This window comes from Gymnogyps californianus, chromosome 5 (assembly GCF_018139145.2).
Source record: "Gymnogyps californianus isolate 813 chromosome 5, ASM1813914v2, whole genome shotgun sequence".
Classification (NCBI taxonomy): Eukaryota; Metazoa; Chordata; class Aves; order Accipitriformes; family Cathartidae; genus Gymnogyps; species Gymnogyps californianus.
This window is the reverse complement of record NC_059475.1, coordinates 70,808,925-70,827,985: the sequence shown is the minus strand read 5'-3', so window position 1 is coordinate 70,827,985 and position 19,061 is coordinate 70,808,925. Positions and strand designations below refer to the sequence as shown.

At 43.0% G+C, this 19,061-nt stretch overlaps 1 protein-coding gene across 1 annotated transcript in view; it reads left to right on the top strand.

The window, feature by feature from the left end:
* Positions 1 to 245: 245 nt before the first annotated feature.
* The window catches only part of TOGARAM1 (TOG array regulator of axonemal microtubules 1), a 44,151-nt gene continuing 25,335 nt past the window's right edge, over positions 246 to 19,061 (top strand). Inside the window, 7 exon segments of the mRNA XM_050897945.1 lie at positions 246 to 333; positions 495 to 1,720; positions 12,664 to 12,820; positions 14,239 to 14,271; positions 14,274 to 14,372; positions 16,327 to 16,623; positions 18,653 to 18,918. Of these exon segments, the coding sequence (XP_050753902.1) occupies positions 246 to 333; positions 495 to 1,720; positions 12,664 to 12,820; positions 14,239 to 14,271; positions 14,274 to 14,372; positions 16,327 to 16,623; positions 18,653 to 18,918 (2,166 nt within the window).

Here is a 19,061-nt window from a genome sequence, read left to right as displayed (position 1 = left end):
TGCAGCGGCGCACCCGCGCTCCGCAGCGCCGGCGGCGGCGTGGGAGGGGCGGGGCGGCGAGGCGTGTGCCGGAGCTCCCCCCCCCCCTCGCTCGCCGCGGCGTGGGCGGTGCCGCGCAGGCGCGGTGCGGGCCGGCCCCTGGCGACGGCGGTGTTGTGCCGCGCGGCGTTGCCGGGGCGGGGGCGGCGGCTCCGTCCCGCGCCGCCCATGGCCGCGGCCTCGCGCTGCCGCCGCCCGCCCGCGCCATGGAGGAGCCGGCGGGCCCCGAGCGCGGGCTGCAGGGCGGCCGGCTCCCGCCGTGCCTCAGCCCCGAGCGCGGCGGGCGGGCGGCGGGTGAGGGTGATGCTGCCGCGGAGCTGCCGTGGGGACCGCGGCCGGCGCTGCGCGGAGAGGCCTTACGCGGCCGGCGCCGCGGGCCCGGCCGCCCCCCCGCCCGCCCGCCGCCGCATCCCTACGCGCCCTCACGCCGCCGCCCGCCGCCCGCCGTGGTCTAGGTGAGCTCTCCCGCAGCCTAGCCTGGCAGCTGGGCGGCCCCGGGCTCGCCGGGCAGCGGGAGGAGGAGCCCGGCGCCGAGCCGTTCCCACTCGCCGGCCGGCAGCGGCTGCCGGAGGGTCGGCTGGTCGGGGAGGGCACGGTGCCGGCTCCCCCCGCCCAGCCCGGCAGCACCGGCCTGAAGTTCGGGCTGTTGCCGCCGGAGCTGCACGCTCGCCTGCTGGACCAGGAGGACTACAAGAACCGCACGCAAGCCGTGGAGGAGCTGAAGAGGGTGGTTGGAGCTGCCAGCCAGGCTGCGGTGACCTCCGCGCCCGCCTCCAGCCTGCTGGGGCTCATCAGCTTCCTCTACACCCTGCTCGATGACTCCAACTTCAAGGTGGCGCTTGGGGCGTTGGAGGTGATACATCTGCTGGCCCTGCGCCTGGGCGACCAGGTCCAGGCCTTCCTGGCACCTCTGGTCTCCGCTGCTGCCAAAGTCCTGGGGGACAACAAGCTGGCCATCCGGCAGGAGTACAACCGCCTGTTCCTGCGGCTGATGAAGGCAGCGGGTCCTCAGCAGGTGCTGGGCCTGCTGCTGCAGCAAGAGTACCTGCAGCACAAGAACTCCAAAGTCCGCGAGGAGGTGGTCAACATCTGCATCGTGGCCCTCCTCACTTACCCTAGCGAGGAGCTGGACTTGGCCAAGCTGGCGTTTGGGCTGGCTCCAGCACTGGTGGACAGCAAGCGCAGGGTCCGGCATGCCGCCATGGAGGCGTTTGCTGTGCTGGCGTCTTCCATGGGCCCAGGCAAAACCACCCTTCTCTTCAAGGCGGTGGATGCCGTGGAACTTGAGGACAACGGGGACGGGGTGATGCACGCGGTGCAGGCCAGGCTGGCCAGGAAGACCTTGCCGAAGCTAGTAGACCAAGGGTTTGTAGAGTACGCTGTGCCCTTGCCGTCATCTGGTCATAACAGGGGGTCCTGTTTACCCCCCGGAGCAGATACAGACTGGCTGCTGATGGGCAACAGGACTCAGAGCGCACACAGTTACTGTGGGTATCACGCAAGGGACGATGCTCTGCAAAACTCCAGCTCGCACGGTGTGTATGCCGATCAAGGAATAAGTCCAAGAAGAGTCTTGAGTGCGGGTAAAGGAAAAAACAAACTGCCTTGGGAAAACGAGGATGCTGGAGACAGGGAAGGTGGTTCAGGAGTCAAGATGCCTTTCACAAAGAGTGTGGAGCAGGTATGTACTCGTAGCTCACTGGGCTCGTTTATTCTAAGGCGTGTTCCAAAGGGAGATTTGAAAGTTGTCAAAGGCTTATTAAATGACAGGTATTTGCCAGGTATGGCTAATACTGCTAATGTTTTATGTGCAAGGTTCTCTATAAGTACATCGATCTGGGAAGGCAAATTTGAGAACTCCTTATATCAGGTTTACCACTAGTAGGAACCAGATAACTTATCACTTACCAAAAAAAAAAAAAAAAGAAAAAAGTCTTTTTTTGAAGTTAGCTGGACTCCATGAGGCACTTCTTACATCTAACACGAGTGACCTGTCTCTGACAACGGCTAGCGAAAACCCAGGGAATGAGTACAAGAGTGGGGAAGCTATTTCAGAGCTTCTGTTTGTATATTTGCGTTTGAGAGTACCTGACTGACTGCAAAGAGTTTCCTAAATACAAAAGCTGTTTGGAGGAAAACGGACAAATTACTTCAATTCAGGCTTTGAAGGCAGAGCTCTGGAGTGTGGCTGAGCCAGTGCTTTTTGGCAGTCTACTGACCTGTAATAAAACCTGGGGGTTGCCAAATGTCTATGTGGCTCTTGTTCCTCGGCCTGATTCGACTAGGAAGAATGTAGGTCAGGCTGAAATAGCAATTCTGATTGACCCGAGTTTTGATTTTGTCGCTTACTGACCCTGTCGGCAGCTGCAAAGGGAAGGAACCTTTGAAAACTGTTCAGATGCCTTTTACATTGGCGGTGGTTCTGTTCTGTGACATCTGTTCGGGACACCATCCGTGCGTTCAAGACCTGAGGGGTGTAGCTGTGTGTGGTGGGTTTTCTGTTCTGTGGGTGGTTTTTTTTAACTGGACAGGTTTAATTTATCATAACTTGATCTCCAGCGAGTGAGTTTAAGAGAGCAGATCTTTTTAGAAAATCGAAAGCTGTATAGAATACACTTCCTCGCTACCACATTTACGTATGCAGAATTGAATTCTTAGTTGCTTAGTAACTTGTTCCTGTATCGGATAAGGTCGTGAACAGTGCTACTTTGTGCCGGATAGCTTTTAATAAAGTCTCTTAATAAAAAGAAACGTGAGTTAACGTTATTGTAGCATAAAAACCTTGAAGTTCACGTGTATACTTGTATGCACACATGCTTATGTCCTTTGTTGGTGTATGTATTACCGTTACTCAGACTCCTAAAGAGATCTGTATATTTTTGAGTTGATGCATCAGGCAACTAAGTTCCCGTGGGTTATCTACAAAGCAAATAGGATCTGGACAACAAGTTATGTAGGAAATACCTCTAGAGCAAGAAGGTTTTTCTTTTTGAAACAGCTTTTCAGTATTAACTAGTACAACTTGTAGAAATAATGGTTAATTGCCAGCATTCTCTAGGCAAATTGGGCTGAGTTCTGTACTGCTGTTGTTTGCTGCTGGCTGGGTTTGTGTTTTTCTGTAGACTGCGAACAAAAAGCAAGCCAATACACGCACCAAAACTTGGCTGTTGCTTGGAATGGTGGAAGGTCCTTCGCACGAGACAGCCCTCTCTCGAGGTCACAGTTAGGTGCTGTGGAAATGGTACTCTGTATTAATTTTTTTTTTTTAACCTTTTTGTACATGTGGTTGTATTTATCACTGTAAATTGGGAGGAGTGCCCAAAGTTTCCAGTCCTGGAGAGAGGGAGAGAAAGCAATTAATTTATGGTTTCTGTTTTGTTGCATACGTAAAGTGCATTTAGAAATGGGGTGAACTGAAAGTTAAATTAACCTGAAAGTTAAAGTAACTGTGTATTCGTGGCTTCAATTCAGTGATAATGAGGTGCTCGGTTTACTAGGGAACAGCCTTGACACTAATATGATAAAAGTTTCTTGGACTATATGGGTTTTTATATGTGTAGTGTGAACTTCATGGGCGTAAATCCCATCTCGTAGTATTGGGATGAAAACCAACCTAACTGCTGGGGATCTGGAGTGCTAAGTGTGCATATGTGGGATTTTGATTTTGTTTATGGTATTACTCTCAAAGGTGGGCAAGTCGTAAGCAGGCTGCAGGAAGCTCTCATGTAAGAGAGGTAGTTACCTCCTGTATGTAAAGCCTAACAGGAAAAAATAGAAAGACCTTCAGATCGACTTCCTACGTCTGACAACCACTTGGCTTGTCTCTTCGTCATACTAACATTTGTCTGTGTGACTGAATCGTTGTGGGATGGCAGGGTTTCTTCTCTTCTCCTTGGAAGACTTTTCCAATTACATAACATCATGCAAATACTTCAAGTTTAAATTAACATTTTCGTTTTGTGATCATCTTTATTCTTACATCCTTGTGTATTATGCCAAATATTTCACTTTGTTCCTACTTACGAACAGGTGTAGAACTTATATTTGTGCCGTCTATTTTTGCAGAATTAGAACAGAATCAGTTTTAGCCTTTATTCAGTAAAAGCATCGTTCTGAACAGGAACTACTTGTGACTGTCAGTGCAGGTTACTTTCCCGAATCTCTTTTCCTTTGCTGCTATGCGGGGACTCAAGCTGTGAAGTTAACCAGTCTTGCTTTGCTTTTGCTGCTGCCACATAGTATACAGTAGGTGGCAATGAAAATACTTCTACAGGGAGAAATCCTGTTTGTCATGTACTGTATTTATTCCTTTTTAATAAGAACTAATTTTTTTGCATTTAATGACTGTTTTTCTAAGACATCCTGTGCCTCCTAGAGATTCTGTTTGTTCCTGTCTCTTCCCTCTGCTTTCTGACTTGTTCTGTTTGCCTCTCACTTCCACTTTAAGTTGTTTTCTTGCATATCTAAGTTGGTAGAAAGCAGATGGGTAACTTTGAGGTGTCAGAATTTGAAGACTTCATCAGTTGCACTCTGCCAAAGGAAACATGTTAATGCTCCTTTTGCACTCTTGCTTGAAAGACGTCTGAATAACCAGAAACCTCCAGTTAACCAGAACTTGCGTTACATTGAAGTATAACTCTTCTCAACATAGCTTTTTGCTTACATGCAGATAAGTACTGACAAAAATAGCATTTGATGTCATGTTTGAGAGAATTTGAAAGTTGCCAATTTTGACTTGGACATAGATGAACACCGTACCAAAATTACACCTGCGTTACCAGCTTGCTTTAGTGGTAACGGTTCACCTGATGCTAACAATGTCAAAAGCGTTGTTCCCATTGTTACAAAAGAGATGTCTGAAGGCTGATCCAATACAGCAGCTAATATTTTGTGTTCAGTGGGTTTGAAAAATTTGGTTCAGTCCATGTGAAACTGCAAGCTGTTTCTTTGCCAGTGGGCAGTTAAGAAGAGCATACTGCTGGCAGACGTAAGGTTTTACGATTGCCCTTCAACTGGCTTTTGGGAGCTGTGGTTTTAAAAATTGCTGTGGATTAAGAGCTGCCCACCTGCCAAGCTCTTTCAAGACATATTAAGTTGAACGTAAGTTGAACCTGGCTCAAGGAGTAGCTTTGTTTCTCTGTGCAGTCTCGTACCAATTTAGTGCGCGTAGGCTGCCGTAACCATCATGCATCTCTCTCTCCAATCGCAGTTGTTTAACTGGCGCTGGTGGCACTTGTTTGTCACTCAGAAGTAGTGGTGGCACTCGCTTTTTCAACTTCCAACGATTCCTTTTTACTTCGATACCAGTAAAGATAAGGTCTGGCTGTAACAGTGCTCCTGTGAAAGACAAAAGCATGATTTAATCTAGCTACCGCATCTTTGCCCGCTGTGAGGGAAAGGAACAGCCTTGTTTAAAAGAGAAGTACGACAGGGAGGCTTTTTATTAGAAGGTAAGGCAAATGCTGCTCATCATCGTGTATAAGGGAGAAAAAGAGTAGGGATTAGTTTTAGTTGCCTACGTGGTGACTGCTCAAGCAGCCCCATCGTTGATGGAGAACTAGTCTGTGCAGTCAGTAGTCTAGAGAGCTGTCTTTGTGACCAAGGACCTAATTTAGGATGAGGTGAATTCTTTTCAAGACTTTATTGAGTCCTATTGGCTAGACTCACATTTACTGTAGTGGAACTTTAAACAACACGGTGGTTTAAGTATTGAAGTATTTATCTGATTGCTGTAGGTTGACAGCTTTGTTCCCCTGTCCTCACATCCTGATCATTTGTCTTACCCTGCCGTTACATCTGTCTGGATAGATTGTAAAGCTCTCCAGGGCAGGGGACATCTCTTTATCTGGCTTCGTGATTTTTGGTACAGTATTTGCTGGCTTCTTGATGGTGCTTGTTTTGTGACATCCGTGCCACGAAACTGCTTTTATCCCGTGGTGTCTGTATATCTTCAATGCAAGTAGGTGAACTGTGTTTTCACTTAAGGCACGCTGGGACGAATGAACTTGGACAGTGTTTCCTGTACTTGAAGATGTTCCTTGTTAACTGAAAGAGATTGCCATAAGCTGTATAAATAAAGCTCTTCTCCTCGGGGCACTTAGCAATCAAAGTGGGGGGAGAGAAAGAACGTTAGCCCTGTATCTCTTCTTAACTGTTTTCAGTAAGGTATATCATGCATAAAATTTGGGTAGTCGACTTGTTCATGTAAATGTAAAAAATTAATTATTAATTCTGACATTCCTTTGAAATGAATTTGCTTAAAAATTAACTTTTGGAGTCATTCTGTGGCTGAAAGGATGCATGAAATTAGCTTAATGTTTAAAGCTGTTTTTCTACTAGTATTTTTAGGGTCATGTTATACAGTGATTGTCCAAGGCCATGTCTAGGCTTTCCTGATCTGATAAGACGTGAAGTAAAACATGTGTAAGTTAATGTGTACTCGAAATGTAACGTAGATAAAGCACATTGCCTTCAAGGGTTTGTCTTAAAAGCAGCTTCTGTCAGTGATGTTAAATTGGGTTATTGATGAAACATTTCTCTGTAACCTCTGAAGTCCTTTGAAATTGATTTTGTTTCATACCCATCTGTAAAATTACAGTTGCCAGCTATGCCGCAGGATGCAGAAGGGCGATCTGACGACACTGACAAAAGTAACCGAGAGTGTCCATCCTGCGCAGTGTGTTTCTGTACAGCCCAAAGGTCAGGTGTGACTGTGGTAACACGTGTGGCTGCCACCTCGAGCAGCAGAGGTATCGCCAGCTACTGATGGTTAGCTTGACACTAGAGATGCAAGCGCGGAGTTTCTCTTAATTTGTTAGATTTGCATGAGACCGTAGTTATGTTCAACCTTACGAACACCTTAGCGAGAAGGTCTAGAGTCAGAGATGCTTGAACTGCCACCACCTCAGCTTCCAGGGGATGCCCTTGTTCTGCGCTCGGAAAGGAGTCTTCTCCCTAGTCGTAACGGCAGAAGAAAATGTGTGAATCTTTCTTTCTGGAAGCCAAACCTGAGTTTATCAAATAAAGCATAATTATCAGTGCTTCTACGCTTCTCATTGTTGGCAGCTGCACACATCTGTCAAAGCTACAGGACAGACTCTTCCTTTGACTCTACCCTCTTCTAAAGCCAACTTTGAGTAGCCTGACCTCCTCCTTACATGGGACAGAGGTAGTTGCCATCACCGCTCAGCTTGCATTGGTAGGCTGAAGCTTCTCTGGTTTCTAGCTAAATTAATGAAATAGGAACTGTTTGGTTGTGGTTTTTTTTTTTTTTTAAGTACCCGCAGTTTTACATTCTGAAGCATATACTTACAGGAGTCTTATAACGGCATCAGAGGAACACTTTGTTTGCTAGAGATAGGAAATACTTGGCACCGCAGGGTGGTAATAAAGTGTATAACCCCATGAATATTTTCCTTTGTACTTCAGTAAGGTCCCGTTCGTTTCTAATCCTGAGCTGGCAGAGCCAGGCTCGTGATGTTCAATTTGTTATCTGTAAATCCAATGGATAAGGTTGTCTGAAGTCACTGAAGCGAGTATTCTCTTCCTGGAGACACTGATGTACTATGTCTGCTCCTGTTCCTTGGGTTTAGCCTTGGGAAGTGTAAACAATTCCAATCTGAACCAGACCAGATCCTATTCTGAAATAAATGTTTATGTTGTTTTCTTTAGGACGTGACGTGATCTACTGATCTTTTGGGTGCTGACATTCAATAATTGAAATCAGGCTGCTGTGACCAAACATGTTGCATTCTCCAGTGATTTCCCAGCTTGTGCCATTCATGAGGGGTCACACAAATGAGTTTAAGAACACTGCACTAGCAATCCCCCATTCCCTTTTTAACTCTCATCTTCTATAATTCCAATTTAAGCAAGCTATCAGAACAAAAACACTGCAGTTTGGGGTACAAAAGCACTTTTTAAAAAACTAAGTGCTACTTCCTGTAGACCTTAACTAGCTCCACTGCCCTGCTGAAACATGAAGAACAAACTGGTTGCCGCAAAATCAGCTAACAGTGTGCTGGGAGTCCCTCACTGATCTTTTGGTAGCCAAGTCTTCCCGTGTTTACCTTGAAAATTTGGTGTGCTGTATGTAAAACATAACATGCCTAGTGATTATTGCAGGATAAGAGTTACCTTACTGTTTTTCCCCTGTGAAACCTATACATTGTGGGTCCCTGTACCTGCTGTTGAAAGCAGTGCCCTTTGGGGGGGAAGCAAGAGCGTTTGAACACTTTACTGAAGTTTTAAACCATGTTAGAAAGTATACGTGAACTGCGTGCAATTTCACCTGACTGCACTGTTTGGCAATACATGTGGAATTCTTCTCCATTTACATACTCGTCTGATAACCAGAGAACTTAATAGCTGGACTTCATGAAGACCTTAGTGAGTGTTCAAATGATCTGTGAAATTAGTTTTATGAAACAAATACTCTTCGTTTTCCGCAGCGATAATGAGGATTAAAGGGACACAGAGGTTGACCTGTCTGTGTGATAAAGCTATCCTTTCATTATGAGTTGAGGTGTCAGTCTCTGGGACCTGAGCTGTGGTTTTGCTGGAGGCTGGGAGAGTATTTTGGGGAGATACCATTATATATTTGTGCTATTGTTGATCTCTTCCCTGGGAGCATTTTGTTGATGGCTGCTGGGTATTTGATTAGGAGGACCTTTTGTCTCATCCAGTGCCGCTGCTCAACTGGGAAGGGAATGTAGGAACGGAGCATTTGTCAGTGATGGGTCACTCACAAGGGCTGTGCTTTGGTAACCAAGTTAATATTTCTTTTGGTGAATGGATTCAAATATTTTCCGACGTTGGTGGTACCAGTGGAATTTAAATGAACCTGAAACCTTTTGAGAAATCCCTGCCAGGATCTGTAATCTACTTCAGTGAAAAATCTGGCAGCTTTAGGTTTGCGTTTATTTGCCACCACCCTCCATGCCTGTGTTTAGCAAATTTATAATCGCTGTAATTATAATTTGCGTACAAGAAAGCAGACAGTTCTTATTCCTGTAGCTGAGATTGGAACAACTGAGCAAAGTTGTACAATCATGTCAGCGGTGTGTAATTTGCTCCTTCTGCATATGTTGTTTTGTCTGTATGGAAAAAAGGGGTGTAAGTAATTTGTACAAGTAACATTTATTTACGGACTGAAAGATACACAGATTGAAAATGATGTTTTCTAGCCAGCTGATTGCAGAAGCAGGAATGCCGTGTTCTCATCTCCTCTTTTATCCCAACTTGTAATAACCTGGAACAAACCACGTCACCCATTTGCTGCTGTTCTTTTTTCTCATTTGTAAAGGAAAACTGGTGTCCCTCAGGGTGATAAAAAGCCAGCATAGTGCTGGTACTGGTACTACTGCTGTGCTTTAAGTCATTGTTCTTACTGTATATCCAGCAGTTGGAACTTGTTTCTTATTCTTTGCGAAGCTTCATATTTCCTGCTCTGGTCTTACTAAACCATTTCGTACCTGCTGGATTCCTTCTGCCGTCTTCCATTAAAAATGGGATTCAGACTGATCCATTTTGTATCGAGGCTCCTTAAGTTTTCCATCACTGTCCTATGCTTTAAGCAGTTGTCCGCAAATATTTTAAGTGAGAGTCTAATCCCTGAAGGCCGATTAAAAAGTCCGGTCCTACATTAGCATTGGCTTTCAGGGAGGAAGATTTTATGTAAAGTTTTAAGCTTTTTGAGCATTTCGGTGGGTTTTCTTAAAATGCTTCAGACTCGAGACCGTGACTTGTTACGCGGATGACTTTAATCATATCTGCTGAACTTGGAGCCCGTGAAATGCAGTGCATAACAGTAAATTGGAACGTGCATTTTTGTAAGTGAAGACAAAATTTTTGCCATTTTTATAAACCACAAAAAACCTCCCAGGAACAGGGAAGCCGTTTCATTCGAGAGCCTGTGTCCATGTAGCTGTGTACCTTGGCGCTGAGTGCAGGGATGAACAGCTGCCCCTTTGGGAACTGGTTGGTTTTTTAAAGCGCTAAATGGAAATACAGGCAAATGGCTGCTTCACTTATTTATTTACTGCTAACACATACCATGTGTGAGTTATTTTTTTCATTTTTAAGGGGGGACGGTCTTAGAGGGAGGAGAATTAGAAATACATAATTTAAAAGTTTGAATTGTGAAGTTTATTTTTTCAAGAGGAGTCTCCTTGGTAGGGTGTGGAGATTTAATTTCGCTTGGCTTGTATGTATATCTTGCTAACGTGCTGTGAATCTTTACTTGGAAGGGACCTGAAGGTTTTGTTGAAACTCTTAAGTTTTTTTGTCTATATTCCATAACCATAAACAATTCTATTTTTAAGATACTATGTGGCAAAGTAAATGTTATAATGACTGAAAAACAATTAGCGTATGCTCATAGTCATGCTACCCATCGCATGACTGTGCCGCTTCAAGTTTTAAGTTCTGTCTGTGCTTTACTTTGTGATGCTTTTGTGAAACCCCATTACAATATTAAATTAAACCCCATCAGGATATTAAATCAGAGCATTTAGCTGCTGTTTATTTGACCCAGTCATTTAACTTCCAAGACATTGTAATCTGTTAAATTACCACGAGATTTATCCTGGTGCGTGGAACATTTAGCAGACCTCGGAGCTGGCTGTTTTGCAGGGTCGGCTGTTGCCCGGGCGCAGCACGGCCGTACCGTGTACGTGCGGAGTTTGCCGCTGACCGGTTTCTCCCTGTCGAACACAACTTGCATTGTGTGGGCCGGGCTGTGAATTGAGGAGATAATGGAATTACGGATTAATGGAGAACCGCAGTTTCATATTGCAAGAGTTTCTGTGAAGTTCCCAGTTTGAGAATCCATCTTTATGGTGAACTGAGATCTTCAGTGAAATGAAAAAATACATATTTTTAGAAATGAATGTGCTATGTACGTGTTAGACTACAAATTCTCCATTCACACAAGCAGCATATTGAGTAAAGGAGGTTTTTATGCTTAACATGATGCTGTTCTTTCCAATACTGAATAAATATTTTCATTTTTGTTCAGACTTCTCTTTTGACCTCTGTGTGGAGCCTTGTGTATGAAAGGGGAGAGCAGAGTTAATATAGCCTGGAAATTATTTAAATTACTGATTTTGCTAATTAGAAAGCAAGAAACCTTTATTTAAAGCATTATCTTTTCTGTGCTAAATATTTATATTATTCACATTTTTCCTTTGCCTATAACCAGTTCTCATTACAAGGTGCTGATATTACCCGATAGAGCTTTTAGACTAAATCTGAAGCATGCTTTTTTCACACCTCAAGTAGCTGCTGTCTATTTAAACACTTACATAGCTAATGTACATAATTCAAAATGTTAATGTTTAATTTTTAAAATTGGTGACTAGTGCAATTCTCTACCAGTTTGTTTTGTTGGGTTTTTTTTCCCTTCAGTGTCAATAGTGTCAACCTGTATTAGAGTAAGACCTGGAAATCAACTAAAATGCTTTCTAATGCTTAAAATACTTAAAGTATTGGGTAGCTGGGAAAAGAAAACTTTCATCAAAATGCATTTTTTGCATTTAAAAATCAACTGCCTTTTATTAACAAAGGAAGTCTTGGCAGTTTGTATTGATGAGCCATGGCACTCAGTGCTAAATTTTAAGGTTTTAAAAAATTCTCACAGTTTTTTTGTGTGCAGGTTCTGAATTTTTGAGCTGCTGACCTGGCCATGCTGCGACAACCTTAACGCTTGGTTTCAGAACAGTGAAAGGCTTCGTATCTTTTGTTACCAATCTTTTAGTAAAGGGTTAGGTGAGACTGTTTAATGTTGGAAAAGAGAATTAGGTTTTTTTTAAAAACTCAGGTAGTGCTTTGGATTTAGGCAGTTACCCGCCTCGAGGTGGGCGCAGGAGGATGAGGTTGAAGGCAGACGGAGCCGTGTCCCAGGCCCGCGCCGGTGCCCAGGGCTTGGGGGACAGCTCTCCCCTCCTCGGCACTCTCACGGCACCCCTGCAGCGAGGCACCCCAGGGCACTGTGGAATACGGCGGCTAGAGCCTGTGCCTGCACCCAGGCCGTTTCTGTCCATGGGTGCTGATTTCGGTGCCTTTTGCGGGTGCCGTCCCCCACCACCGCAGCGTACGGGCAATAAATCCACGGGGAAACTCCCGCCCGGCACCCTGACGCTGGCGCAGCGCTGCCGCTGCACTGAGACGGGCTGCTGCCGAGGCAGGAGGCTGGGACAGCCGGACCCGGGAGCCTCTGGTCTGGCCCACTGTCACCTTTCTTGGTGTCTGCTTTTTTTTTTTTTTTTTTTTTTTTTGTAGAAACCTTTTCTGCTTTTTGCTCTCTTCATTCATTACGCTTTATCTGTGGATAGATGCATGATGAATCCCATTTGCTTCTGTGGGTGAAAGATATGGCTCATGTACACACTCTTGCTTTTCGTTGTCTAAGTGATAGGGAAGAAAAACCTTTATTTTTCCGTCAATTCTGTCATCTTAAATATATTGACAGTGGTTTGTGTAGCTTTATTGTATAGAGAGACAGGTCTGGGCTGTGGTGGGGTCTAGATGACAAAGTTACGTGGGTAATTCTGCTGTTTGTACAGGAAAGGGTTGTGCATTCATTTCACACACGTGAATGTTTCTTTCTTTTCCTTTTTCCTACAGTTCTCTACATCCAATGATTTTCTTCATTCTCCAAAGTTAAGGCCCTCTCAAGGAGTACCAGTCAGTGATGAGTTATTTTTTAGTAGAAAAAGAGCTTCAAGGAATTTATTTCAGAATAGTATAGATTTTAACTCTGAGCATTCTTCTGTTTGTACTGGTAAGTATTAACACAGAAAAGTGTTTGATCTGCCGTTTACAAAATAGATTTAGAAGAACCTGAGCATAAATTTGTAGCTTCATGAGCACGATTTATCATTTGTTGATTATCTGTTTTATTATTTATTTTCATTTACTATGAAGAATTGAGTAGTGGGCACAGGGCTATGCCTCCAGCTGAAGCAAGCGGCAGCAGTCCCATTCCTGCTCCTGGAGAAGTGTACGCCATCTCAGAACCTAGACCACTGTTTTCCAGTCCTGCTGTACACACACAGATTTTCACTAGTTTGTATAGATCCAATAGAGTTTATAGATCACCTTTTTTTTCAGACAGCAAGACCATCTGTTATGTGAACAGATGTATTGAACAAAAGGACTGGGGATATCCCTGAAATATAGAGCTTTCTGGTGCTTTTTGCACCAGAAATTAGGAAGAAGAAGTACCGTGTAGACCAGCAACAGAGTAATTCAGCCAACATTTTTTCACACTGTAAAATACAATATGAATTGCAGATAAAGCAGTAAATGAAAAGGAGACACAGAATTTTACTGACACTTGAGCAGGAATACGTTGTTGGCTAGAATAGCAGTTGTTATTATAACAGGTATGCTGTCAGGAGTTAGCTGATCATGGAGTCAGGGTATGAAACACCATAAACTGGACAACATGTTGGGAAGGTCATATTTACGTGTGGTAGGCTGTCCAGGAGAGCAGATCAGTGCATATCTATTCTAGATTTGCATATTTTCTCTTTTTGTTTTGTATAAGCAGCTAGGGTAGAAAGCTGTCTGAAGAGTGAGCTCTAAAGATTATTTTGAAAAATGAAAAATGTCATGTTTTTGAAAACGAAGTCTGTAGAAGATGGTAGGTATAGTGTTACACTTAAGTTACACTAGCAATGTAGACTCAGGGATTTGTATTTTAATAGCCAAAAGGCATGTGAAAAGACCAGGCGAGACCAGACCTGATTTATTCTCTTCACTTGGCAATAGGTTACATTCTTGGCTTTGTCTGAGGAGCACTGACATGTGTGGCATGCAGTTTACTCACTGCTTGTGCTATGCTAGGAGTGACATCACTCTAAAGAAACTCACTGCATTTGGGGGTTTTAAGGTGTTGTCTTCCCTTTATTGTCGTATATTCAAAGAGGGGATTGTTCTGGGTTTTTCTTTTGACCCCCTACAATTCTCAGTTGGAAAAGTGCCCTGGAAGAATAGCCAGCCATTTTTCCAGTTTGTGCCTGTGAACAGTATTGAGAGGTTGCTTAGAAAGTCTTGAATTAAATACTTTCAAAGTAGTTATATTTTACACTGAAAGTTAGACGGAGTCTTAATTCACTATTAAATATTATTGTGTCTTTTTCATTGAATACCAAATGTTAAGTATTTATCTAGTTATTTGTGTTTTTCTTTTGAAAGGTGCTATGGGCTCTCATCAGCTGCCAGTTTCAGGAAATGTGGAACACTTGGATGCACACAGACACGTGGGAAGAGTGGTAGTGTGGACTCTGATTTACAATTTTTAGGATTAAATAACTGGCAGCAGGACAAAGGTATATGGATTCTAACTGTATCGTAAGTCAGTGCCTGTTACTTTGGAAATGTCTCTTTACTTCTATGCTGCCTTAAGAAATAAAAACTATTGCTAAAATGTTGTTCAGTCCCTATTCAAACATATTTGTGCCTCCCTCCTGTGTAGTGCTTTTCATTTGCGGTTATTAATTTGCAATGCATGCCTTTGGTATCTGACTGTATCAGTGTGCTATATGAAAAGTGGTACTGTAACAGAATCTGAACTTTTTTTGAAAAATTTATTTTTAGAGTTCTGTTAATGGTATAGGTCCGATCAGTCCGTCCTGCTTAACAGCAAGGGCCGGGTCTGAGCCTTGCCCCTCTGAGACTGGTCAACATACCTCTTTTGGTTGTGTGTTGGTGCATGTAAAGCTTTTAGTTCTCATAGTGTTGCTTTAATTTGTGGTGGTCTCTGTACAGCTTTTACTAGACAGATAGCCGGAGTGCTGTCAGGCGGCTTTTGCTGCTAGCTTCAAAAGTGAGGCTAGGGATTTGATTGAATGCACCTTAACCCTAGAGCTGGAGGCTGAGATAAATCAGGACCTGTAACACACAGAAACTTGTCTGTTCATCAGTAGTAATAATAATAAAAATGCCAGATGTACACTTAGTGAAGGAATAAACTTACTGTCCGGAGGAATAGATGGTAATGATACCAGAACTGTGGACAGAGCTGCTTTGAGTCATCCAGATGTGTTCGACAAGGGATAGAGCTGACAGCCTTCTTGGAAGATGTATAGGAACTTCGTTTACTTCTAGCCACTTATGGGCTCTGGATACTGTGTTTTTCTCATGCCTATGGGAAGAAAGGAGAAATTTCCTCTTTGTTTTTTGCCTCTCTAACTACAAAATCAATGTTCTCTTCTCTTAGCCTCGGCCTTCAGAAGGCTGTCAGGTACTTTGCCCACGCTTGCTGATTTATTTCTCTGCAAACAGTTTTTGTGCCAGATGCTGTTACGTGAGCCTTTCTCCAGTAGTACAACTCACACCTGACTTGGTTGTCTCAGTTTTGCTGCCCCGGGATACCCAGGCAGCGCCGGGATGCTGCAGCCTTGGAAAGCAGCGGGAGCAGAAGACAGAGACCTTGGAGCGATTGGATTTGTAAAGGGATTTTTTTTGCTATAACTAAAGGCACAATTGAATGGTTTTCTTTGGAGTGACGCAGATGATTAATAGGTTCTCTGAGCCTGACTCACATTGTCACTTGTTCTCACTCCCAGGCTGTGTTTTCCCATTCTCCCAGTTGTGCCAGTGGAATTGTTTGTGGGGCTGTTCTCTCAATGAGATTGCTGAGGTGGCCCAATGTACAATGATCCTTCCAGAGCTGTCAGGAACTTTGTTAAGACTTGTCCTCTTTTTCACTTGCATGGTTAAAAGCTTGAGTGCATGCGGGAAACACACATCTGCTTTTCACAGGAAACAATTGAAACAGTCTCGTTCCAAATCTACACTTATCTTTCCATTTTTGACCTACTAGTTTCTGGGAAAAAATAATTTTTTGAATTTTTTTTTTTTTTAAAAAGGAAGTAGAATTTGTAACATTTGTGCTTTATTTGTACTCTTGTATCACTGAGTTTTGAGAGTGGTGTTTGCAAATTTTATGCTATGGAGGCTTGGCATACAGAGCAGCAAGCAACAGAACAATGTTCAATCTACTTGCATCATTCATTTTTTTAAATGTAGTTTTTCAAAACATGACTGCAAATAGCTTAGGCTTAAACTCATTTGATCAAATGCAGAAAAAGGAAATTGATATTTTAACGGACAATGCAATTTGCAAAATGAAGTTAGCTGATTTGTCTGTTTGCTTGGGTAAAATGCTGACCTTCAGTTTTTGACTGTCTAGATGGTGTATTATTTCCTTGTAAATTATTATTATAAGAGCTGTCAAAGAGGCTAATTACCACAAATACTATTCTCTTTTTCTTTGCTCAGTTTGTGCCAGCCTAAATTTTCCCAGCAAGACCCAGAGAAGTTTTTGCAATCAAGCAGAGCATATGATGTCCTTCCAAGGGCCTAATGCAAGCCAGGGTGCCTTCATTCTGCCGTCTTACCCTCTGTCATCACCCAGGAACAGCCCAAAGCGCGTCTCGTCTCCAACTGACTCTCCGAAGAAGTCACAAGATAATACCATGAACTTCTCAAACTCCTGGCCTCTTAAAAGCTTTGAAGGACTGCCTAAGCCCAGTTCACAGAAGCAGCTTCTCAGTCAAAAGTCAGGAGACAATACAGGTAGGAATGTCGTCAGTATAATGAAGATGAATTTCAGGTTTGCATTTTGGGTGGCTTTGAGCAGCGGTCAGAAAACCTACAGTGGCAGGTAAATGGGGAATTATGCGATGCTCCAATTGCAATGAGAAACATGAGGGTTTTATACCTGCGCTAGTCTAGTCCCATCACTGGAGGCTTCTTTTAAAAGGTGAAGTCTTTGTATTTGGTCGTAAAGCATAATATGCTACAGCTCTGCTTTTCTTATCAGCAATGTATCAGGGAAAAGTTTTTCTTCAAACTAAAATAAAAACAAACCCCAAAATCTAGTACTTTTAGAGAAGGCCAATACAGAAATACCTTTACTTTTAATACTCTAATTAATACATGTGCAAGAAAAATAGTACTCATTGCATTTTGCCTTTTTGCCTCTTTATTTGCATTTGGAAATGTACGTATCGAATTCCCCACACTCAGAATAGCCCTTTAAAACCTGGTTACAAACAGCTACATCTCTAATGAGTAGAATCTGTCCTGATTTCATCCCAATTTACACTGACAGCTAATGGCAGAGACTGCTGTTTACGGTCTGATTTCCTGTCTTTGAAGACCTCACGTACACATTGGTTAACCTGAAATAATTTTAAGTCTATTTAACTACAGTTGCTTAAACGATTTAGCTGATTTCTTTCAAATACTTACTAAAGGCAATCTTAGTTAGGTTAAAGATAGCTTTAGTATCTGTTTAGCTTAAATTGATTCCTAATCACTCATGAGGCATATCTTCTGTAAGCAAAGTAACAGTTTCCACATAAAATTTTGTACTGATTTAAAGAAACCTGTTTTAAATTTCATCTTCATTGAGACCCATATTTTTGTGCATATATAGAAAATTTCTAAATTAATGCTTTGGAAGTCACCTGTCCCTGGAATGCACGTAACTTTATCTTGCAGATGTGTGTTCATCACTTGCTGCTTTTCTGTATTTTGTTCATATGCATTTCATTTTTTTTCTGTGTCTTTGGAGTAACTTTATTGTTGTTACAGCAGCTTACAGGAGAGTTTGTTAGGGCACTAGTCTTCTTTTTTTCCTTAGTTAAGAAAGTTAATTACTTTTTAAAGGTACTAAGTATATGTTGGTATGCATGTGCATGAAACACTAATTTATATTTTTTTAAAAGAAGGAGACACTAAAAGTAGAAGAGATTGTTAACTGAGCTTGAAATGCAGGGAGATGGAAAAGGTAGAGTCAGGAGGTAATAGAAAATACCATGCAAAGAGACAAGTTTGGTAATGATCCTAATGATTTTGTAAAATTAAATATTGAAAAATATGTGTAAGTCAGTATTCAGGAACGGGGGTTTGGCACATTTGGAAAATTAATGTTGGAGAAGGAATATTGAAAGTTTTTCAAATTATGAATAGTATAAAAATAAAGTTAGGGAATCACTATCTACTCTTGTTCATGTGAGAAACTTTCATCTGCGTGCATGTATATGTGTGTATATATTTATACACATGAATATGTGTATACATGCATACATGAAGGAACTAAGGAAGGGGTTTGGTGACATCAAGTTTTAAATAAAAGGTAGTACTTCTTTAATGCTTCTTGTGGAGCCAACTACTGCAGGCTGCTGAAGACGCCAAAAGCAAGAATTTATTGATAAAGGCAGTGGACATGTGTACCAGGACGGTGGGTCAGCTGGGGTCAAACCTCTGACGGAGGAAGTTCCTAAATCCTGTCTGAATACTCTTTAGTGTCGGTTTCTTACCTTGTTAGGGACGGGCCTTTCGTCCGACTCACTACAGCTGTTTTTATGTTCTTACTGGTTTTATTCAAATTTGCTCCTACTCAGCCAAACAAAAGGTCCCTGAAATGTATTTATAATAGTAAATAAAATTGTGTGAACGAGTATGTTTTTTAACACTCGCCTCATGGTAAAAGGAGTTTTCTGCTGTGATACAGAAATGAGACATGAAGTGTATTCTGGTGAGTACTGTGTTCCTGCCACCCCTCCGAAGGGCTGACATCTGCTTATGTCTTCTTCAGGGGAGAATTTGCAGGAGAAACATTCTCCTCTGCAGCTGAAGCCCACCCTGGTGAGACACCCAGCCTCCCGCAGGGGCCTGAATGGGACCAGACCCGTCCCCCCCATACCCCGCCTCGCTAGCCCGCTGCCCGATAAGATTGACTTAAATGTGACAAAGTGGAGAAACGAAGAGTGTGAGGACGTGTGGCTGAATGAAGTGGACAGGAAGCTTGCAGCTGATCTTTCAGAGCTAAATGTTGATGACGAGGAAGTGGATCAAGAAGAGGTTGGTTTAAATATGACATAACGCGCTTTTAACAGTTGATATATTGTAAGCTTTTTTTTTCTAAACAAGAGCCAGAAAATAATGTTTCTGACTTAAATTTTGTGACACACTCATCAGTACCGCAGGTTTTCAATGAGATACCA